Here is a 24,926-nt window from a genome sequence, read left to right as displayed (position 1 = left end):
ATTAAATCCACCTTCAATCTTTTACATTACTCGAGGTCAGTCATTGTAATTTCCGACTATGCATTTGCAATACTGATTATTCGTTTTTCTAGCATGATTTTCTCATAATTTGATAACTTGTATGGAATTAAAAAAAATGAAATTCAAAAGCTCATTAATGAGTTTTTAAAATTAGTGTAATATATAAGTGCAATCAGATCTTATGCATTGATAAAATTGAATAATAAAGTTGTAAAAAATGGAAATAAATATCTTTTCCACTTGTGAAAGTATGAAGGGCTACAATTTCTATTTCAACTCAAAACATCAAGTCAATTCAATAATATAAGTTATCATGGAACTGATTTAGACTTCTACAAAATACGTGAAACTGTACTATCCAAGATAACACGATTCAGTACATTACGCGTCCCACAGTTTTGCCTCCATGACTTTTAAACGGCATATGGGCAAGGTATTGTTCGCGTGATAATATTTACGGCTTTGCAAAAACAATAGGCTTCAGAGATTCTAGATCCCTTGATGAAGGAAACTTCCTACAAACAGAGATTCTTCATGAATGAGAGTAGACAAAATCTGTTGAGCTCTCTATTTTTCATGCGTTTTGAATGTAATTAAGGATTATATTCTAAGGTTGCGTTTGTCTATTATAGACATATTCTAAATCTTTCTCTTCGAAATTAAATTTTCTACAAGTTCTGTAGAAAAAAATTCAGTGTTTATTGTACATTTAACATAGTAAATCTGCTTCAAACCTTAAAGGAACTTGTTTTTCGGGACCAAGTTTCGCGTATTTCATCAAATATCACAAAAGTTACTGTAGCTAAGGTCTGGAATCAGTTTTATTCAATTTTTCAGTTCATTTTACATAAAGTTCGCTAAATTATGCGTCTTAATCAACAGCAAACAAATACCCGCAGGGCTTCGTTTTGGCAGGGGAACTGAAATTCAGACGAAATCTTTCACCCTGTATAACTTGGTAACCAAGCATTTTCAAACCTATGTTAATTGGAACTTTTTTCTTCTTTTGATGAGGGGAATTACGCCCTGACTTATGGGTACCTTTTTTCAGAACATTCTATGTATACATTTCAATATAAAAAATACAGGTTACAACACACTTTCAAACATTAATCATTATAACATAACAATTCATAATTCTAGTGACTATATAAATATATCAGTCAGCTTAGAAAAAATTATTTACAATATCACAAGGGAGATCAAAGAACTCTCCAACAATGTACAGTGGGTTCTCTAAAAGCATCCTTTTCACATTTGTTTTGAAAACAGATATTCTCAGATTCCTGGAACACAACGGTAATCTATTGATAGAACGTCAGATTAACACCGCAACTTTCTCAATTTTACATATAGGGGACATTCAAATAATTACCCTGTGCCGTGCCGTGCCTATGCATTTCTGATCTATACTTCAAAGTATGCAACTCATTTTTCACTTTTATCCGAAGGAGCATAACATACAAACTGAACACTGTCATAATCTGTTGTGATTTAAAAAGAGGACGACAATGCGCATAGTTGTCTATGAACCAGTTATAATTCTCAGTACTTTTTTCTGGAGTAATAGAATTTCTCCCACATTAGCTGCCCCACCCCAGAGAATATAAGCCCGTACAAAATTGCACTCTGGAAAAACCCAAAGTATGAAATTGTCAAATACTGATGAGGAACAAGATTTTTCAGTCGTCTTAACAGAAACACCACCCTGCTGAGTCGTCCACACACCCAATCAATGTGACTTGTCCAAGTTAGCTTGGTATCCAACATTATACCAAGGAGTTTGAAGGTTTCAATTTCATTCGTCACATTTCTCAGATTAAAAATCATTGTTCGCGTTTTCGCTTTATTTAAAGAAAGGTAGCCTAGTTAGCCTGGAACTGAGCCCATACATTCTTATAGGTACTGCTCATCTGGGTCCTCAGCAATTCCAAATAAAAATTATTGGAGAACAATGATGTGTAATCGTCGTATCTTACAATGTGGTTTTCCATGCATAAAGAAATATCATTCACCATTATGATAAACAATAACAGGCCAAGTACCGAGCCTTGTGGCCCATACTCTATATCACGCGCATGAGAAAAACAACCATCTACACAAACTGTCTGCTTGAGATCCGTCAAATAATACATTAAACGCTGATTAACTGAGCCCCCAACACCATAGTAAGAAAGTTTCGACATCAATATACTGTGGTCAACAATATCGAACGCTTTACTGAGGTCACACATGGTTATACCTGCAAACACAGCTTAAACATGGACTCAGGAGGAGGAGGAGTGACATTTAGGATCTGTTCAGCAGATTTAGGTGGCTATTAATTGTATCTAGTAACTGCTTGACTGACTTGAAAGAACTCATTGGAAGTATCAGGTGTTATCGTACTGAAATTCTCTCTTTTGTACGTTTTTGCTGTTTTAGACTCTTCACGGATTATACTCCAGGCTGCTGAACATTTATTTGATGCCTTATCAATTTTGAGGCCATTACATTGTAATTTTGCTTCATTCAGTTCATAACTATATAGTTTCCTCACATTCTTGAATGTTTGTTTAGCATGAGCTGACTGACTTATCCGATACTTTTCATATGCTTCCAAACACAGTTTTTCAAGGTCAATAATGATTGGTCAATCCAAACCAACGTCATATTTTTACTTGTATCAGACCTTTTCCTTGTCATTCTCTTAGGGAAAAATTCATTGAATAGTCGCAAGAATAGGTCAAAGAATGCATTGAAATTTTCTTCTTCACCAGGAAATATCAGAACACCAGGCCAGTCGACTGAACTCAATCTTTGACAAAAATTCAAAATTATATTACTTGTTATAGGTCTAGTTGGACCACCCAACCTATCAAATCTACTTTTAAACTCTGGCGCAATATTGTCCAGCAACACTCTGAAAGATAGAGAATAATGTCACTTGAAACGAAATTTTTCACTTCTGTGACGTATGAACTGCTGTTCAAATTGGTCGCCACATTATCCAAACAGGCTGCACCTCGAGTTGGCTCAGAGCAGGTTAAATCATAGAGGAAGTAAATATTAATTATAACTTATTTAATCTGTGATTAAATGTAAGTCATTCGATCTCAAAGTATTCATCAACTCAATAGTCTCTCTGGAACCATTCTCAATTACATTTATGTTGAAATCCTCACCAACCACGAATTTATAACCAGTTCTAATCATAGCATCATAGCAATAGTCTATCAAGGCTAGCATGGAACATATTTAGATCACCACTTGGTGAACGGTATAGAACTATTATTACTATTCTCTGTACTGGAAGAACTACACACGCAAATTCATGGTCCAATTCTGAGCAAAAATTTATCTACATTTATTTCCCTGATTGGATAATTTAGACTATCAGAGGCAAACAACGTAACCCCACCGTGTTTCTTGTTACTTCTACAAAATGCATTGCTCAAGGAATAATAATTTTTGAGTTTGATGAGTTCATATAAGCTCCTCAGTCTTCATCCAGTGCTCCGAGAAACACAAAATGTCGATCTTTTCCTGTGAATTTATCAATTCCACTTCTGATGTCTTGTTACGCAAACATTGAATATTACAGTAAAGAATGTTCACATTATTCACCGAACTCAAATGATTTTTTCTTGAATCATTTGATTGTTATTGAGTGGAAATAGTAGTTTGTAGGTTCATTCAATTAGAGCTATTCCTGGTTTTCACAAAGTTCCATTTCATAGACCCCTCCCCTAGACCTAGTATTGGTTTCCACATTTTTCACCTTGTTTCGCCCTGAAAACCGTCGACATTGACTAACACTATTGTCAGTGTCGGCTAGATAGTCTAGTTTTTTAGAGCTATAGGCATACTCAGAACAATATCCACCTGTTTATGGAGCTCTCTGAGGATATTATCTGCAATGTAGCGCTTTCCCAACATATTGAGGTGGAGCCCATGATGCGTATGGAAGCGTTTTCCAAGTTTACTTAGCTCTAAAAGTGTAACATTTGTAAAATATTGACACATTTTCTCAGCTCATTATTAGCCCATAAAACAGATTTATTAACACATGACCAGCTTGCAAGATCATGCCTATGAGGGATATCAAAGAGAAAATCTCTAGTATGCCTCATCTCTAATAGCTATCTGCGTAGCGCCGCTATAAATGGTTTGGCTTCATTTCGTGCTGTCATTCGTTCCCGCTAAAAACACAGCAACATCCTGTGGACCCAAATCACAACAGTCGCTTACACTCTCCTTTGTTACGTCTTCAAAAATAGCTCCAGGCTCAAGAGTACCTATGATATTACAATTATCAATCACTATATCAACCACTCCTCTTCCCTGACTGCCCGTAAAAAGTTTAACATTTCCTTTCAACACTCTTATCAATCTTGGGCACAGATTCGGTCTGAGTCGATACCGTACCTCTAAACTACAAACCTCGATATGTTCAAAAACTATTTTCAATATACATAGACTCTGCTTCATCTAATATGGGCATCTTGTGCAGTTTCCAGCTCAGACCTTTTTAAGTGGTTGAAAATTTTCCCCAATACATGCATTTGTTGTTTCCTTGCATCAAACTTCTTAAACTGAAAATTACCTTGAATATTCCTATTCTCATTCTTTATTCTAATCCTATTGTAACTAGCAAGGTGGAAAAAAGCAAAAATACCACAATCGTAATTATTATTTTGCTGTATGCACTTAATGTTAACCACTGTATCAGTTTTAAAAACTGGCTTTAACTTTCCCAGCAGAATTTTCGAAGATTTATGGTTGTATTGCACTAACGAATCAAAATTATAAAATGTGTTATCAATGTGGTCGAAAATTACTAGGCTCCAGTGAGAGCCAGACCATAATATGTATCTGAAGCTCATTCTTCATATTAGTTCAGAAAGTCTTATATTGAGTTCTACTTGTTGAGCTGTTCAGACGTTTGACAAGAATGTACGTCTCTCTGATTGTAATAGACGACCTCCTGTCAATGACACTCGACCGCCGTGCATTTCATGAAAATAATTCGGAATGCATCCGATGTCTCGAAATTAAAACACTATTATCAATTCCAAACTCGTCGAAATTCAAGTCCAAAGACGAACCTGTGACATTGGCATAATCTAGCAATGCTTTGTATAAATACTATCTACAAGTTGAAGTCCTACAATAGTTCCTGTTGAACCATCTTTCAGAATGCAGGTGAGTTAGTTCAGTCAAATTTTACTTAACTTAAAATTTACGCATTCAATTTAAACTTTTATTTGCCATTGTAAATCACAATTTTATACATTGTTAGAGTTTGATTTGATTTTACGATTTTTTAAACATTTTTACAAGAGCAATTAATTATTTCCTTTTGCAAATTCAAATCAAATCACTGAATAAACACAAGTTGAATTTTCTAAATCTTGTTCAGAAAAATCAAGTTGAAATTTACAATAGCTTGAAAATTCATCACTCATGGAGTTCATCTAAGAATTAATAATTGTGATTTGTAATCAAATACATTGAAAAAATACTATTTCCAATAATATTGATGTATTCTTTGAATAAGGAAATAACAAAGAACTTATTTTTGGAAGATAATGTTGGGCTATAATAAATTATCATCGACGGGTGAATTAATAACTTTAAGTTTTATTTTCCATGAAGATTATGAGAAATGAAAGTTCTGTCTATAATAGAGATTTATTTTAATTTGAAAATTTATCACTTTATTTTTACAAAATTTAAGACAATTTTATCGACGAATCACAATCCTCAACATATTTTTTCCCAAAGACCTTTCCTAAACTATAATGTACTCACCAGATTCTACTATTATAATACAACCGTTTGTTATCGGTAGCGTGTATATTGTAGTTTCCAGTAGGAAAGGAAGTTGCTACTTCAATGTGCAATCTAATCAATATTTTCATCACATCACGCTCATCGATTTGAATTTTCTATTACACACCATATTCACCTTATATTCTTGTTATTTCAACAAAATCTGTTTTCACCTCATTGTTCTACTTTTTCAATATTTGTAGTTTATAACTTCTATAACTTATTATTCAGCTTACAACATAAATTTAAAGCATTCACCTCATTGTTTTACTTAGTCTTGTAGTTCAAGCCCATATATTAGCTTACCACATACTAGTTGTATTCTTATATTAGCTCTTATTACATTTTATTACTCTTATTACATCTTATTAGCATTATTTATTTTAGCTCTTATTTTATTTTATTTTATTTTTAGCTATTTTTTTAGGTATTTCTATTATTTTATTTTAGCTCCAGTCTTCTGTAAGTAGACAAATTGGTCCTTATGAATACGGTAAGCATTGAAATATAATAAATGTTTTTTTTGTAATGAAGCAATATTACCAATAATTACTTATTTACTACTAATTACTTACTTATATTTACACACTATTTTCGATTTGTCGGTCAGGTAAAACTATCCTTACTGCTGGCTTTGAGCCTTATCGCCGGCGAGACGATTGCTGACAGTCTGGCAGCGGCAGCGGGGGAGAGTCAACCTCAGCCGGTCGTGCACTGGAAGCCAACGGGCCGCGTGCTCCTGCTTCCCGCCAAGCAACAGACGGCGCAGTTGTACGGGCCGCCCCCGGCTGAGTTTGCCAACACCAACCAACAGTCGCCGGCTGACTATGACGACGACACTCTCTCGCCTCCACCCGAGGAGGAAGGCACTCAAGCTCCCTTCACGGACGAGTATCCCACTACTACGCCACAAGTAAGAAATACTAGGTTCTTAGAGCAGATTATTTTTCGTTTGCTGTCGTGAAGGTTTTGTGAATAATTATGGTTTGAAAATCAGCGAGGCTTTTTTAAGAATGGAATTCAGTTTGATTAAGAATATCTACTCTAAAAACCAGTTTAATTATAGTTCTCTACATAATTTATTTTATATTCAAATTGATTTCTTTTTGTATTTATGTCAAGTGAACTATCTAAGGGCTACCCAGTTACATCATTTGAATTGTTTTGTTAAATTCAAAATCCAAACCAATAGGTCTAAATGAATAGATTCAATTGATAAGTACTTGTTAATGCGTCACATCCAGAAACTGAACCAATGAAAACTGCAAAAATTGAACTGCCAATTTCGAACTGTTTTATTCACTTTTTAATAATAGAGTTACACCACATCTCTCAGTAAATCAATGAATATTTCATGGATGAAGTTCATCGATAATTTCAAATTTATAGCACATATATAAGAAGTGATATCTGATTTATGTGCTATAGGCTACCATCCCATATCTTTATTATAAAAAATAATAATACTTTGGAATTCTTCAAAAATATTGTACTGTAGCCTACTTATGTACTGCAATAATGAAGTAGACTACATAACTTGTCATAAATTACCATTTTCATGTCTACTATACTCTGGAAGCCTATATCAATGTTTGTGATGATAATAAGTGACATAAATAGTTCAAGTTTGGAAGGAAAATAAGATGCATTTTTATGAAATATCCACATCAATACGACTATCAATTGTTGTTTTATAAATAGTATTTGTGATCAGGTTACTCACACGTTCTCGTTTCTTCCAGACTGACGAATCAAGTGACGGATACTCGTTCATCACAAGCGAGCAACAAAAGGAGCAGCCTCAAGTGACCAGTGGTGTCTACCATGTCCTTTTACCAGACGGCAGACTACAGCGAGTTGAGTACACAACTGCACCACTCAAACAAGCCGCTCACACCAGAAACGCAAATCCATCACAGGCAAGCTCACATCAGAACGCTGACCAAACTGGACAAAATAGCAGAACCGGACAATTCAGCTTCCAGAAACCATCTTTCCAAAGCAACCAGTTCGCTTTGAACTCATTCAAACAGAATCAGTACCAAGAGAACAATCTGGGACAGAATTCCGCTCAAGTATCAGCTAGTGGTCAGTACAGAACCAGTCAGGGCAGTCCTTCAAACTTCCAGTCATTCTACTACCAGCAACAGAAAGAGGAACCCAAATCTGTCTCATCACAGACCACCCCATCACCCAAATCATCGGATGGTGGAAAAGTATCCAACAAAACAATCCTGGTTAAACCAGTATTTGTCAGCGCACATTTTGGACCAACTCCAAGCAAACCAGCTGTGAGTGTGTCAACACAGGGTAAACCATCTGTAAGTGTAACAACTCAGGGTAAACCATCTGTGAGTGTAACAACTCAGGGTAAACAATTTGTTGGTGGACAGAACCAAGACACACCTGCAGTTTCTGTACAAACTGTTTCCCATTACACACACCTTCAACCCTCATCCCATTACACATACCCTCAACCCTCATCCCATTACACATACCCTCAACCCTCTTACCCCAGCTACACTTACCAACCAATTGAGTTTGCAAGGCAGCAAGAGGCTGACAATGGTCCTTCATCACCTTTTGTTTTCAACGGGTATTTGGCTTCAGTTGAATATCCTGGTCAACAACCTGTTGCTCCACCTTCTCCTGTTTACTACTCATACAGTTCCGCACCACTGGTGCGCATTTTCAGAAGAACTGATTAAAACATCATTAAGGGTTTCTCATAAACCAAATACCAAAGTTTATTGGTGATTTCCAGTTTACCATATTCGTGAACTTTATTTGAATAACAAGCAAATGGAGTTAAACTGTGATCGATAATAATATTGTAATATTATTGAGCTAGTAGAAATATGTCGATGAGTCATGTCTTTAAGTCACTTTTGAACAAATTTTTAACTTAATCTGAATATTATTTGAAAATTGCAATTTTCTTGATTCATTTTTTTCTTAGCTATTCATTAATTTATTCATGTAAATGTTAATATTTATTGTCTGTTGAAAATAAATTTTGAATTAACATTTTATATTTTTCCTATGTCATTGTTACTTATCTTATCCTCAAGCTATCCTTATTGAATTGTGAACGTTATAATAATAATTGTTTATTCCCTTCACTACAGTACTTATAGTCTAACGGAGAAACAGTATCTTCAAAATTATTTTTCACTGTGAAAAAATAAACTTATTAATGAATGAGTAATAATTTTATATCTTTGAAGACACGAACAGTCTCAGCCAATTGAGCCATCGAAACCGGAGGTCGTGTATTAAAAAATGAAGAGTAGGCCTTTTATCAACTTAATTCTCCGTTATAATTTAACAATCTTATGCATACATTTATTTTAATGTTCCTACTCTGGAAGATTTGTCACTATGGCACACGTACCACTGGACCACAGTTAGTATAACATATATAAAATGATATAATTATCATGCTATCGATTTTCAAGAAGAAAAACTTTTATACCTGGTTAACTATATTACTGAAAATAAGAATTTTTGTTCAATAAGAATCTGAAGATTCACTTATTGCATGAGCTTTTATATTAATTTAAATAATAATAAAAAAATCGCTGTAAACTTGTTTGGTGTAGATTTTTTAGGAAAATACTGATAATAGTGTTGTTTTAACTGCGGCTATAACTCACTGTACATAAGACTCTTTTATAGCCTACTGCTACGGTATCGCACATGAATTACTTAGATGGTATGATAACGTTCCTTTAACAGAATAATTTTCTGATACTTCAGTATAATAACTTACCTTTAACAGAATAATTTTCTTGTAGCTTAATATTCCCAAACTTTGTCATTGAGAAACTCTTCATAAGCACGTTCACGAATAATAGGTACCCGTCGACCGGGGTACTGTCTACCCAGGGGTGACTTTGTCCCACCTCGCGGAAAATATTCGAATCAGTTTATCTCTGTTATCCGAAATCTATGTTCAACATTGATAGTCCTGTTCATCGAGGTTCTACAATCGATATCTTGTTGAATCTCGATATATTAGTTGAATTATCGTCATAAAACCAAACTGCTTGCTTCATCTTGTGATGCAAATTATTGAGTCCAAATGTTAGAATATAGAATAATCAATATCATAAAATATTCTATACAATCTTCAATCTTAGACGCTAGAATGCTCTACACTTAATTCAGATGACGTCAGGCCACCGGGGAAGTTTAAAAACTGAGTATTAATTTTTACTTTCCTTGTCCTATTACCATAGGTAAGGAAAGTATTGCTTTCCAAGAAAATTAAGGTACCCTTAGTCATGAGTACAAGAATATACACGCATATTTTAAACAATCAAAAAATAATTGAAAATTAAATCTCTGGTCTTTTATACAGTCATGTACATGATAATACCGTACCTTACTTTGTAAACAATTATCCAACAAATTATAATTTTTAGAATACGATTATTATACCTTATAACCTTATACGATAACACATAATATTCACAAAATAGTCCAATAGACTTACAAATAATGACTAGTTTTCAGGAAATTCTCAAAATATACAGTGTGTGATATTTTGCTTCATTCCTTTTTTTTCACACATTGATTTTATTTCAAAAGCCATCCACTCAATCATACAATTACTCTTGTTGATGATTACACAATAACGCAGCAACAATTTGTGTAGTTCTCTTTGTCATCAAGTTTTTTAATATAAAGTCATTCTACCTGATTCTGTATTCACCTATAAGGATAGGAATTGCGAAAAAACCATCTCTCAGTATCTTGGAATGTCTCAGATCTGCCACTTCCTAATCATGTGAAGTTTAGAAAATTAAAATCCCAGAAATAAACACTTAGAAAATTTTATATCAGTTGTAATATATTGAATTTTCTCTGCAATGCTTATTTGAGAATCCTTCCTATCCAATTTGGAGTTTATTATAAATTGTTTTGAATTCACTACTGAGTTAATTGAGAAAATTGTAAAAATTTCAGAGTAGGTACCGGATTACACCCTCAAAAATCTTATATCAGTATGACATTTTTAGGCTTATTAGAATCCTCGCTACTCAATGACAAGTGCTTACTCCTGAATTACCCCCACATTCAACACTGCTACTTACTGATAGGGAATCATCACGTATGAATCGCATAAAACTCAATACTACTGAAGACTTGTTTCAAATTCAACACCATTTCTCATTCGACTTATTACTGACATGATTAGTTGATTGCAAACCAGCAGCCGGGGAGGACCAATTGAGAGCTTGTTGAGGAATGGGAGGTGCTTCCCCTTTATGATTTCTCTTGAGAGTTTTCTTCTCACTTCCGTTCTCGACCGACTGCAGACTGGTGGCGCGGTGCAGCGACAATCGCAGCGGCTTCTTGGGCGGAACTGGTCTTGCGGCTCTGTGCTCCGATTGTTTCTTGAAATGCTGATTCAGCGACTCAGTATTGTAGTCTAATGACTTTTGATGGCCATGGTGAGGTGTTTGGCCGGCCGGTTGTTGGTGGCCATAGCTGTAGTTAGGTTCAGAATCAAAATCCAGTGATTTGGAGTTGGTTTTATCGCGCTCTATATAATCAAACAGCGAAGACCGAGCTTCCCTGATGTGTCTTTGACGTTGCTCTAGATGGATTCGATGACTCTCGGGTGTATGTCGATGGGAATGACTTCTTCTCTGATCTACCAGAGAGCTTTCTGAGTTGTAATCCAACACTCTACCATTACTCTTCTCCAAACGTGGGGCACTGACGTCATTACACAACGAACTATTGAGATTATGATGGTTGTGGTAGTGGGGGTGGGGGTGATGGTGAGTGGACCTATGGTAAGATTTGGAATGGTGTTTTGTTTTTGTATCCAAAGAGTTTGTACTTTGTGCAGACTGCAAGTGGCCAGTCTCTCTCTTTTTACTGCTCTCTCTACTACGATTTAACTGTCTGTTACTCTCATTAACACCCAAATCCAGCGATTTGATGCTCCTCACATCTTGTAATGAATCTTGTTTCAGTTTGGGTTTCATTGTTGGCAAAACTATACTACTATCCGTTTGTGGTTTGCTGCCGACCTCCAATCCAGGAAGATTCGCAACTAGAGCAGTCACTTGTGGCCCTTTCTGGAAAACCTGCACTTCCGGTTTGGGAGATGCAGGAGCGGTGTGTCCTGATTTGACACTAGACGCAGAGGACATGATGGGACTCTTTCGCTCGTCCTCTCTCGCTCTCTCCAGTAGTTCTGCGACTTGCTCCTCCAGATATGATATGCGATGAGTGAGACGAACGTTGTCGCTTCGGAAGCTGTCTCTGGTTCGTTCGGCTTCTCCCGCCTTTTCCCTGACAACTGACAGTTCTTCCTGTAAGTTGGTCATCAGCTGATCAAGGTGCGATGGCTGCTTGCGAAGTACGACCAGCTGGGCTGGATCTGGGGAAACCGTGAGGAGACGAATCATGTCCTCTTTGCTTTTTGATAGCACTGATTTTCCATTTACCTCGAACAATCTAGAACAAAATAACCAGAATTTGGCTATGAGTTGACTCAATTAAAAGGATTAATTGAATAATGAGTTATTTTCCAACTTGTTCTAACAGTAGTTGTTACTATAATGGAAAAATAAAATAAATTTTGAACTGTGTTACATAAAAAACATTATAAAATGTTCAAATAACTTTTTAATCAGTCTACTATGTTGTTAATTAATTAAACATGAATATAACATAAAAAATATTATCATTGTGGCCAACTATTCGATTCCAATACTATTCTGATCTATTTTGAAAGGGCCCTATAGCTCTATAGCTCTCAAAATTCCAACAACCAACTCTCATGTAAAAACTCAGCATGGCTTATAGAACTCAATAGAATGTCATCGAATTTATTTCGATTCGTGGAAAATGGGAAAGGCAAAAGGCATTTACTTGGGAAATTGCAGGAACGTGGAAATTTAGTGAATTCGTTTAATTATTCACACTATGTTTATTGTTGATTGTGATTGATCACTCTAGATCAGAGAGATACGTATATATATATATATATATATATATATATATATATATATATATATATATATATATATAGAATCATTATTGTGTATTCATGGCATACCGGTATCAAAATAATTCAAAGTACTACATTCTTATTCAATACCTACTGTATTGGAGAATTTAATTGTTGATGAAATATTCTCAAGAGTTTTTTAGACTTTTTCATAATTACTCCAAAACCATATTATCACATCTTCTTATTCATTCTTCAACTATATCCTTCAACTAATCCAGCATTAATAAAATTGAAGGCCTGATATTGACATTCAATATGAGTTACGTCTCACCTGTCGCCTTTTTGTAGACCAGAGTCCTCAGTGGCCCACTCAATGAAGAGACCAGACGCATCCTCTTTGGGTCCAGCTCCAAAACGCGGACTTTTTGGATCGTACGGAAGCTCCACAGCATGCAGGGTCACAGCCGAACTATCCTTCATGTACCTGAGAGAGGATTCAATAAATTATAATTAGGAACTAGATCCAGTTATTCCTATTCTATAATTATTATATTATCAAAACCAATTTCTATTTGAAAGCTCCGTTAAGCAAAAAATTGTTCATTGTGAATATTTTTCAGACTGGATTGGAGCGATAATATTGGAATCATTTTCAACAGTCAGAAATGAATATGATTGAACTGAATTATCTTAAATTCTATGAAATAATATGTGAGAAGGAGATTCAGTTTAAAAAATTGAATTGAAGGAATTGCAGGAAAATTGTTGGAAACTCAATAGATTGCCAAGCTTTGATTTTCATGAATAATAATATGAAGGGGAATGAGTCAAGGATATGAGCAATCATCAGAATCATACATCAGTGCTTATGACACAAATTCATCAAATATATCAACTACGGTACATGGATAATTTATTGAATATTGGTGATACTCAGACACGAACTACGTCTCACTGATATTAGAAGAAACAGTAAATAATTCATTGAAGAAAATAATTGAAATTTTATAAAATAAAAATAGCAATACTGGTGGAACAATATTTATATTGTAGCCTATAAGTTGTTTTTTCAAATAATGAAAATATGGATAGGCTACATCGAGTATGAATGAGAATGAATTGGGAAATCATCAGACAACTATGAAAATAATTCACATAATTACCCGAATATTGTATCGGATTCCTTATTTTGTGCTGCATCCTCCAAACAAGCTTGTAAGTTCCTGCTTTCCTCCAATATGCTCAACAAGTTCAACTCCTCTCTTCCAAGTTGATATTCCAGTTCAGCTTGTTGAATTCTCACGTCTATGTTACTGCAAAAACAAGAATAGTTATACCAATTGGAAAATGTTAGATATAAGCATCATAGACATACCAGAATGACATTTTTTGATAAAAAATGTATTGAATTATTCATGATTGATCAATGATTATTGAATACTGTACTACGGCACTTCTCATGTTACAGATAATTATAAGCTCTCTTATCTCCTGAGTACTTTGAGTACTTTATAGAGAGGACTATTTTATTATGTAGTTTCATGGGATTTGTCAATCTTTAATTGAAGAGGAAAAAGAAGTAATATTTAATTGAAGAGGAAATACTAGGCTATATTATCAGGTAATAAAAAAATATTGAATAATGAATTTCTTTGTATCCACGTAGCCTATTCCTTTGCTGATCTTGATAACAACAGCATATCTTTTTTCAATACCCAAATGAATGGAAATATAAGTATCTTTATAGTAACCTATTTCACTTTAAAAACAGGCTACATTATACAATTCCAAATTCTTTTTCCACTGATTATTTATAAGAAACGACGATATTCCTTTTTCATGCATAATGAGTAGTATATAATAATCATCTACAGTTTACAACCAATTCTGTGCTCGGAAACTAACATTAGTTCCTTCCAACCTCTTCGTGAATGCGTTTTCTTGTTTTCATTCAACAAATGATATAATCCAGCTAGAAACACATTGTGATTTCGAATCACGAAAATGAGTGATCTGAGCAATATTAAAAATGAGAATAATCGAGGACTCGTATTCATTTTAATTATTGGCAGAGAATAACTTATCTATAGGTCAACAGGAGTATGTAAAGAGTTTTTAGGATTGAAGTTTGATACCTATAAGTTGAAGCTCAAGTGAAAGAAGTTTCAGAAGAATCATAATGAACATTGAAGTTTTATCTTCAACGGTCAATTAGATAATTTTACCATTCCCGCAAGGGACTCTCCACTAACAAATGTTCATACGAGTTTACTTTACTTCTACCATTGAAAACATAGATTTATCAAAGTCTTTAAACCTTTTAGATAACATTCCATGGGCCTGCTATGATCCACCATTTACTATATTATTTTTTCCAAGTAGTTAGGCTATACAAAGTTATACAATAAGAAAATTTTGATCAATTATTATGTAGATCTATTTTTCACAATATTTAATTTTATTTGGGCTTTAAAAGACAATTACCTATGTATTCTGGCCTCTTACATGAAATTCTATATTTTTCTCACTAATTCATCCATGATCACTACTGGATTAATTTCTGTATAGTTAAATGGAGAAGGTAATGTAAGCCTTGAAGATTTTTCAGATCATTGCAGGCAAAAAAGCACTCACTCAGTGATATCTAGTCTCTCAAGTGACAGCTTGATGTTCTTCATGGCCAGTCTTTTGGCGTCCAACTCACACCTCAGCTTGTTGAGTCTGTCTTCAGCTGCTTTCCGCTCTTTCTCATTCAACGGCTGATTGTTTTGGTTTTGTCGCTGCAGGTAATTATTGGCTGAAATTCGACCGATGCTCATCGAAGTGCATAGCTGTCCTTTCAGACTGCAACAAAGTGACATATATGTGGTTGACAATTCAAAAAAAGAATACAATATCAACCTCATACGATTTTTCCTTGTTGAAAAAATGTATTGCAAGCGATTTTGCCAACAATCTTGGCTGTCGGCCTGAATATTGACAGGCAATCAACTCTCGACCACAAGTGAGTCAATGAGACAACTATCCAGTTCATTGATTTCATTTTAGTGGAGTTTTTGTAAAACTGAACATACTGGTTGATTATTTGAGTGTGCGTTAATTAGAACGTTATAAGTTGTGTGGAGATAGGTTGAATTTATTACTTATAAGTTGAATGATAATTGCATGGTAATTTAAATTTGGATGCAGATAATACAATTTTTACAAAGTCTCAATTTATAAAAAAATATTGAAAAGGCAAACTTGAATCTTTAAAATAATAAATGGAATAATATTTGATCTGGAAATAGAATCATGAATAATAAGCATGTTAAAAATGACTCATGAAAGTAGAAATAGGTATTATATTATAGAGAACACAATTTTTAGCCCCGCAGCTCTTTTGAGGGGGTAAAAATATCAAAAGTCCTCACTGCTACCCCCTGTGTTAAGGGGGTGAGGGTGGTTTGAAAGTACCATATTTTGGTTTCTCGCACATATCTCGAACAATATGCGTCTTTCGGAAATTTTTGTCGAATACGAAATTAAAGCTTACAAATTAGCCTAGAAGTTTAAATTGTAACATTTTCCCATATCTCTTCTAGTTTTTTTAGGTATGAGCTCTCGAAAGTGTCACATTTTGAAGAAAAACCTTCCGGCTCCGATTTTTTCATCTTTTTGGCCTTATAACTTTTTAATGATTGAAAAAATCCGTGCTAATCATGAGCTCGTAGAGCATCATATTCTCTTCGATTTCATGTATTATTTCATTACTTTAAGCATCTCCCTACGATTGGTATAGCCGTTATAGTGCTGAATGTGAAATTATCAGTTCAACAACAATAGATCAATTATTATTGACAGGGAAATTTTGAGGGAACCTTTGGAACACAATATTTGACTTTACAGCTTTGTTTGGACTATTTAGAAGGTAAACATATCAAAAGCCCTCATCCCTACTCCTTGTGCTCAAGGGATGAGGGTGGTTTAAAAGTTTCGTTTTTTTATTTCTGGCTTACAGGCATGTATCTTGTAAACAATGCATTTCAGCGACATGACTAACTGAACACAAATAAATTTCCTACAAGTTTTGTTCCGTAGAATTTTGTGATATCCCACCCTCTTAGCACAGGGGTAGGAGTGAGGAATTTTGATATATTTACTCCCTTACTATCCTCAAAAGAGCTGCGGGGTTAAAAATTGTGTTCAAACTTTTCCCTCTATACCTTTTTTTTAAGCATTCATTGCCTGTACTAAGGGAAATATTAATTGGAAATGTTTTATTAAGTCACCTGTTGATCACATTCTCTTTGTCTCTGAGCGTGTTCCTTAGCATGTCCAGTTCTTTGGCGATGTCTTTCGAGGTGCGGTATATACTGGCAACACTGTTTGTGTTGGAATTGTTCATAGTGGGTGTCGGTGTATTTGGTGTCGGTGTGGTGGTACCACTGCTTATCTTCTTCCTCCTTGGTGAGGTGGTCGTTGATAATGACACTTCTATGCTAGCCATCTGCAACGTTTAAATATAGTAAAAAGATTTATTGACAAAATTGGGAAATTTACCTGTAAATTGCATTACGTACCATACAAACATAGCAAGTATCTCAGAAGATGAAAATGATTATTTTTTATAGATATACAGATCAAACGTAATTTACTCGAATGAATATAATATTGGATTGAGTAAAATATATCCTTCAAACTAGTGGTATAAAGTGATACAGTATTGTATTAAACAAGCATTGTTAGGTACTAAAAACAGTGAGCGATGGTTTTTCTGTTTCATGTTCATGAACCAAGTACCTATGTACCTAATTGTCCCACGTCATCTTACAGGAATCTCTTCCTATTGTATTTTTTCTTTGTGAAAGATTCACTATGATGGCCTCAAGACGTCACAGTGATTAATTGGATTATAACTTCATCATAGAGTATGTAGTATTCTCAAGTTTTGTTTTTTTCTGAACCTCTGCGATTTTTGTATATTAGGTATAATACATTATTCAGCATTAATAAATTTAAATTGTATATTACTTCGTACTTGACCAGAATTGTAGCAAAATAAGTTAACTGCAACTCACTGCCAACACACAATGAATCTTATATTGGAAGTGCCATATATTACATTTATGATACTGTTATACTCAAGTTACAATCAATGTATGTTTGTATACTCTGGTAATTATACTGTAAGAATATGTATTTGTGAGTTTTGGCAATAAATTCAAGTTCAATTAAGATACCGGTATAGATTTATTGAGATATAAAGTGAAAGATTTAAATTATTTTCCTGTTAATTTAATTATGGAGAGAGGAAAGCTGATAGATGATAGTCAACATAATTGGGTAGGAGAGGTACAAAGTGAGTTTATTTCGAGTTCAAGAATACTTCTTCAAAGAGCAATTTGATGAATGAATATTAGCCTACTATCCTTAGGTTGATAACCTATTAAGAAAGGGTTAATAGATTTTAAATAGCTTGTGAATAGAAATATTAAAATGCTATCTTATTTCTTGTAGCCAGTTTAGTTTAGTTTACAAATAACTACTCAATAATTCAATGATATAGGAGTCTATATAACAACATTTCACCAATTTTGTAACAGAAATGATTCCTACATATTTCATTCTTTGGATACATTTAAGATTTTCTCAACTTTATCAATTTTAGAAGAATAAATTATTATTACAATTTTTCACGCAAGACATTTCTATTCCAATATTAACAGACAATGTGATTTGATCAGTATCCAGAGAAACACATTCCAATCACATGAAATTTGCTGACATACCTTGGCTTCTAAAGTTTCAAGCTGTGCCATTCTTGGTTCTAGAGGCGCTGAAGTTGAATGCAGGGCGCTCTGAAATAGCAAAGCAAATAATCAATATCAAAATTCCATTTTGATGATGTACTTGTTGTAAGAATCAATAAAATAAGGATGTGATAACACATACTTTAATTTATAATGTGGTTAACTCTATTTGACACTATTAAAAACTCCATTTACTAAAATGGGGAATAAGAATAGAAGAAGATGGAACAATGTGAAGACTATAACTTGAGTTATGAGTGGGTTTGTTATAGGCCCACTCTCAAGCGGAAGAATATTATTGGAAATTGAAAAACAAATTCAAGTCTGTACAGAGAATAGAGTAAATAAAGGTTGTCAAAGTAAGCTAAAATAGATATGCTTGAACTGTACTCAACTTATCAACTTCCACTTCATAACAAACTCAATAATTATTCATATTATCAACTTCTAGCCTACTTCTACACACCAACTTTCTTACAACAGCTATTCCCCTTATCACAGCTATTCGAACTCACATGAAGACTTGAACGAAATAATAATTACAGTGACAATGCTTCAGGTTGAAGGCTTAATGCTGTTACAGTAAACCCGCATTTCAAATAGAATGTTCCACTCTGTTTACAGATTCCTGGTTTCTACCAATGTGATCCATGAAAATATAAAGTTATAAAGCAACGTATGTTCTAGAGCTGTTGTCATTTCTAGGATGTGAACCTCTTCCACTATATAAGAACAAACCATTTTAAAGATTGACGTTTCTTGGATGTTGAATTATTCTCGCAGCTAAGCAAAGCGTTGTGTTCATGCATGGTTGAACACTGAAAGACACATAGAACGTTGTCGTGTTGTTTGGCGAACTGGCAAACATTTTATTTGCTTGTGTGTAATCGATTATTACACTAAAGCCAGTTTTATATCTGTATCCATTCTCATTGAGTGCTCAGAGCTTTTAGCAAATACTAATAAACATGAACGATGCGAATGATTATATTAGTTTCAGGACTTCTAAAGGCATTGCACACTCAACCAACTGATATGGAAATGATTTGCTTCAAGAAATATTTTCCGCCACATTAAGAAATGGAGCTGTTTATTTTCAAATATAGAATTATTGTGTAGGTTGATATCTATCTTAGTGAAGGATTGTACTAACTAATGTGTACGAAATATTTATTGAATGAAATTATAAATTAATGCAGTCAATATATTAGAAGTAGCAGAAGTCTTCGGGGTGAGTTGACAGCATTCAATTCGTTATCTCATATTAAAATTATTTGTTATCAATACGGTAATTATTTTTAATTCATTACGGTATGATTTCCATTCATTTTGCCAAGAGTGTAATTGAACTGAATTCCTCAACATATTTAAATTTCAGGGTAATTTTTCAAAAATAATTTATGTGTGACAGACATAAGCAACAATAATAGTGCAATACAGTTTTCCATAAAGCAACAAGAATCGAGTGTAAGAATAATCAGAGAATTCATTCTTTCTGAACATTTTCTCATTCTAAAATTTTCTGCATTACAACAGAAAATCCTTTCCAATTCAATAAAAATACCTATGCCTCTTTCCCTCAGAATAATTAATAATTTTATTATTTTGTTCAAGGTTTTTTGTTTGAGAGATGAATAGAAATCATTTATGGAGAATATTGATGAGATTCGTTATCAATCAATTGATGGAAAACTTACAAGAATTTAGTAGATGTTTTTTTTCAAAATCCGGGGAAGACGCAGTTTTGTTTATGTTGCGGTCTTTCGAAATACTCAATGTAATGTGAATAAGCCTATTAACGAAATAGAAATAAGGAGCCTGAGGAACGTTAAAATGAAGGAATTTCCATTTCTAAAAACTCAAGAAGTATTTGTATGCCTTTGTCGGGGTTTTGCCACGCTTGAGTGGCAAGATTCCAGAGAATTTCCAAGCTGTAAAAAATTGCAATTTGTTGGCAGAGGAGTCATACAGCTTCGAGGTGTACTCGAGAAAATTGCGTAGTCAGTAGAGATTGTTATGGACGCCCTGATTTCACTCAGAACTCGACGCAAAATAATGTCATACCTCAAGTAATTGCTGATTGGATTGTTAAGCATAACAAAAGAAAGCAGAAAAATTTATCCTAGGTCTATTGAACATTCTTTTCTCTAGGTACCTCTATCTTTTTTTCTCAACTCTATCTTTATATCCCGCCACAAAATTGTTTAAAAGAAGTCCGCAAATTTAGCTTTGGAAATAATTATTCTAGATTCATCGCAAGTTTTTTATTGTGTTTAATTTCTACAAACTGGAATCACAATAACTTATATTTGAAAGACTTCTCAAATTATAAAATACTATTTTAAATCTTGGAACTGCAGAGTAACAAATTATGTATTGTTATATAGGCTCCAATTTATTTTTACTATACATTTGTCTTGCACTTGAATGAATGATCACCATCTACATAAAATGAACTACTAAAATATTCCATCATCGCATTGTTTTTAATAGCCTATATGAAATTATTATTGTATTTATAGCTCTGTCTGTGGGATGTTAATTGATGACTTCTATTACTGTCATACTGAATGAAAAGCGCCTTGTTTGTGCTGCAACATTCCACTTCCTGGACGGTGTCATTGTCAACATGATAAGCACCTTCATCGACTGATAGTTGAAAGCATGATAAGCTTCATGTGATATGCAATTTGTGAGGAATAATTATTTTCACTCAATATGCTTGTAGAAACACTATCTTGAATCTAAAACTTTTGTTGACAGCTTGAGAATAATATTCGCAAAATAAAACTCCAGAGGTTGACATATTTTAATATTATGAATATGCGAATAATAATGTTTTTCGATTGGAATGTGACTCCTCTTAATGGAATTGATTGGAACCACTCAACTTGAATTGACATCTTCAAATTGTTGTCAATGTTTTAAAAATCTATTCAAGAAACTTGACTGTTAAATTTTTGTTTACTTCTTGATTTGATAAAATTCTTACTTGTTTATGAATACATGAGAATCATACTGATCATTTTCCTATAAATTGAAGGGAAATCATTAAAGTAGCAGATTGAAACGTTGTATTTTGACAAAATAGGCCAAGTAACAGTATTCAAATTTAAATCTCTTTCAGTGGGAGAATTATTTTTGAAGAGGTCCATAATTAAAAAAATGCTAAACATCTGCATTGGGTTATCCACAAATATGACCTTTGACCAGATTTGACCTTTCAAGGACTCCATGAAGCAAGAAGGACCACATGATCATTAGGTCCTGTCCAGATGGAGAATGGAGGTACGCATTAAATAAAGTGAGAGATACAGATTGGATAGGAGAGTGCGAGAAAGTGAGAGAGATTTTGTTTGAGGCTGAAGTGGCAACGACCTCTATCTATCTTAGTGAAGGATTGTACTAACTAATGTGTACGAAATATTTATTGAATGAAATAAAAAATATTAATGCAGTCAATATATTAGAAGTAGCAGAAGTCTTCGGGGTGAGTTGACAGTAGCATTCAATTCGTAATCTCATATTAAAATTATTTGTTATCAATACGGTAATTATTTTTAATTCATTACGGTATGATTTCCATTCATTTTGCCAAGAGTGTAATTGAACTGAATTCCTCAACATATTTAAATTTTAGGGTAATTTTTCAAAAATAATTTATGTGTGACAGACATAAATAAGCAACAATAAAAGTGCAATACAGTGTTCCATAAAGCAACAAGGATCGAGTGTAAGAATGATCAGAGAATTCATTCTTTCTGAACATTTTCTCATACTAAAATTTTCTGCATTACAACAGAAAATCCTTTCCAATTCAATAAAAATACCTATGCCTCTTTCCCTCAGAATAATTAATAATTTTATTATTTTGTTCAAGGTTTTTTGTTTGAGAGATGAATAGAAATCATTTATGGAGAATATTGATGAGATTCGTTATCAATCAATTGATGGAAAACTCACAAGAATTTAGTAGATGTTTTTTTCAAAATCCGGGGAAGACGCAGTTTTGTTTATGTTGCGGTCTTTCGAAATACTCAATGTAATAATGTGAATAAGCCTATTAACGAAATAGAAATAAGGAGCCTGAGGAACGTTAAAATGAAGGAATTTCCATTTCTAAAAACTCAAGAAGTATTTGTATGCCTTTGTCGGGGTTTTGCCACGCTTGAGTGGCAAGATTCCAGAGAATTTCCAAGCTGTAAAAAATTGCAATTTGTTGGCAGAGGAGTCATACTAATCTAGAGCTTCGAGGTGTACTCGAGAAAATTGCGTAGTCAGTAGAGATTGTTATGGACGCCCTGATTTCACTCAGAACTCGACGCAAAATAATGTCATACCTCAAGTAATTTCTGATTGGATTGTTAAGCATAACAAAAGAAAGCAGAAAAATTTGTTCTAGGTCTATTGAACATTCTTTTCTCTAGGTATCTCTATCTTTTTTTCTCAACTCTTATCTTTATATCCCGCCACAAAATTGTTTAAAAGAAGTCCGCAAATTTAGCTTATTTGGAAATAATTATTCTAGATTCATCGCAAGTTTTTTATTGTGTTTAATTTCTACAAACTGGAATCACAATAACTTATATTTGAAAGACTTCTCAAATTATAAAATACTATTTTAAATCTTGGAACTGCAGAGTAACAAATTATATATTGTTATATAGGTTCCAATTTATTTTTATTATAAATTTGTCTCCCACTTGAATGAATGATCACCATCTACATAAAATGAACTACTAAAATATTCCATCATCGCATTGTTTTTAATAGCCTATATGAAATTATTATTGTATTTATAGTTCTGTCTGTGGGATGTTAATTGATGACTTCTATTACTGTCATACTGAATGAAAAGCGCCTTGTTTGTGCTGCAACATTCCACTTCCTGGACGGTGTCATTGTCAACATGATAAGCACCTTCATCGACTGATAGTTGAAAGCATGATAAGCTTCATGTGATATGCAATTTGTGAGGAATAATTATTTTCACTCAATATGCTTGTAGAAACACTATCTTGAATCTAAAACTTTTGTTGACAGCTTGAGAATAATATTCGCAAAATAAAACTCCAGAGGTTGACATATTTTAATATTATGAATATGCGAATAATAATGTTTTTCGATTGGAATGTGACTCCTCTTAATGGAATTGATTGGAACCACTCAACTTGAATTGACATCTTCAAATTGTTGTCAATGTTTTAAAAATCTATTCAAGAAACTTGACTGTTAAATTTTTGTTTACTTCTTGATTCGATAAAATTTTTACTTGTTTATGAATACATGAGAATCATACTGATCATTTTCCTGTAAATTGAAGGGAAATCATTAAAGTAGCAGATTGAAACGTTGTATTTTGACAAAATAGGCCAAGTAACAGTATTCAAATTTAAATCTCTTTCAGTGGGAGAATTATTTTTGAAGAGGTCCATAATTAAAAAAATGCTAAACATCTGCATTGGGTTATCCACAAATATGACCTTTGACCAGATTTGACCTTTCAAGGACTCCATGAAGCAAGAAGGACCACACGATCATTAGGTCCTGTCCAGATGGAGAATGGAGGTACGCATTAAATAAAGTGAGAGATACAGATTGGATAGGAGAGTGCGAGAAAGTGAGAGAGATTTTGTTTGAGGCTGAAGTGGCAACGACCTCTATCATGGGCCTTACACGATTCTCAGATGCATCTTTGACTCTGAACTTGATCTGGCTTATAGCGTGACTACCACTAACACCTTTGCTGAATATCTGATGAGATGCCTCTCATGCATATGGCCTAACTCCTATATATATGTATTGAACATATTCCATATGTAGGCTATGTACATTATTTGCTAACCCTTTGAAATCGATCTTGACTCCCATTTAGGGCCGGTTAGAGTATGAAAGAGCAGCTAATTTAGAAGTTTGTAAGTTATATAGGCTGAAAGTACATTTCATATGAGTTATATTTAAATATCAATCAATATTATGTGAGTTATATTCAAATATCAATCAATGAACAGTAGCGGTTTGACTCAGTCTCAGTAGTCGCGCTGATAAGCTGTCGCTTATATAAAAAATATGCGCCTGCTACTCCCGTTGGAAGAATGATCTCTTGAGCCAACTCCTCTGAATATTATTCATGAGTTGTAAAATCGCTTTCTGGTGGTTCGGAACCCACCTAAAACTGTAGGTCCATCACTCTCAGCATAAAAAAGTTATAATAATTAAAAAGGTGTTATAGTAAAATATAATTGAGTACGGTACAAATATCTCTATTATGTTTAATACAAAAGTTTGAAGAATTGAGGTTCTTTGAAATCAATCGAATTTGG

The 24,926-nt window shown here is 33.8% G+C and overlaps 2 protein-coding genes across 3 annotated transcripts in view; one reads left to right on the top strand and one right to left on the bottom strand.

Annotated features, from left to right (window-relative positions):
• The first annotated feature begins 5,067 nt into the window (after nt 1-5,067).
• Nucleotides 5,068-8,867, top strand: LOC111047258. Of its 2 annotated transcripts, XM_022332972.2 has the most exons (4): nt 5,068-5,205; nt 6,446-6,748; nt 7,578-8,175; nt 8,206-8,867. In XM_022332972.2, the coding sequence occupies exons 1-4, from the start codon at nt 5,200-5,202 to the stop codon at nt 8,541-8,543; spliced, it is 1,245 nt and encodes a 414-aa protein (XP_022188664.1). In that variant the 5' UTR covers nt 5,068-5,199; the 3' UTR covers nt 8,544-8,867. The 2 variants fall into 2 exon arrangements, with proteins under 2 accessions (XP_022188664.1, XP_022188663.1); XM_022332971.2 differs by having other exon boundaries at nt 5,069-5,205; nt 7,578-8,867.
• Nucleotides 8,868-10,388: 1,521 nt separating this feature from the next.
• Nucleotides 10,389-24,926, bottom strand: part of LOC111047256 — a 45,085-nt gene continuing 30,547 nt past the window's right edge. The window contains exons 4-9 of the mRNA XM_022332963.2: nt 18,583-18,651; nt 17,083-17,300; nt 15,446-15,655; nt 13,975-14,124; nt 13,143-13,295; nt 10,389-12,312 (exon numbers count right to left, since the gene is read on the bottom strand). Coding sequence (XP_022188655.1) covers nt 10,998-12,312; nt 13,143-13,295; nt 13,975-14,124; nt 15,446-15,655; nt 17,083-17,300; nt 18,583-18,651 — 2,115 coding nt within the window. The 3' untranslated portion in view covers nt 10,389-10,997. The remainder of the gene's footprint in view (nt 12,313-13,142; nt 13,296-13,974; nt 14,125-15,445; nt 15,656-17,082; nt 17,301-18,582; nt 18,652-24,926) is intronic.

This window comes from Nilaparvata lugens, chromosome 10, assembly GCF_014356525.2.
Source record: "Nilaparvata lugens isolate BPH chromosome 10, ASM1435652v1, whole genome shotgun sequence".
In the NCBI taxonomy this organism is placed as follows: Eukaryota; Metazoa; Arthropoda; class Insecta; order Hemiptera; family Delphacidae; genus Nilaparvata; species Nilaparvata lugens.
Note: the sequence above shows the minus strand (reverse complement) of the source record. Positions and strands in the feature narration are given on the sequence as shown.

Coding starts and splice junctions, on each gene's coding strand:
- LOC111047258 (XM_022332971.2), top strand. Junction 6,749..7,577: donor ATCCCACTACTACGCCACAA/GTAAGAAATACT, acceptor CGTTTCTTCCAG/ACTGACGAATCAAGTGACGG.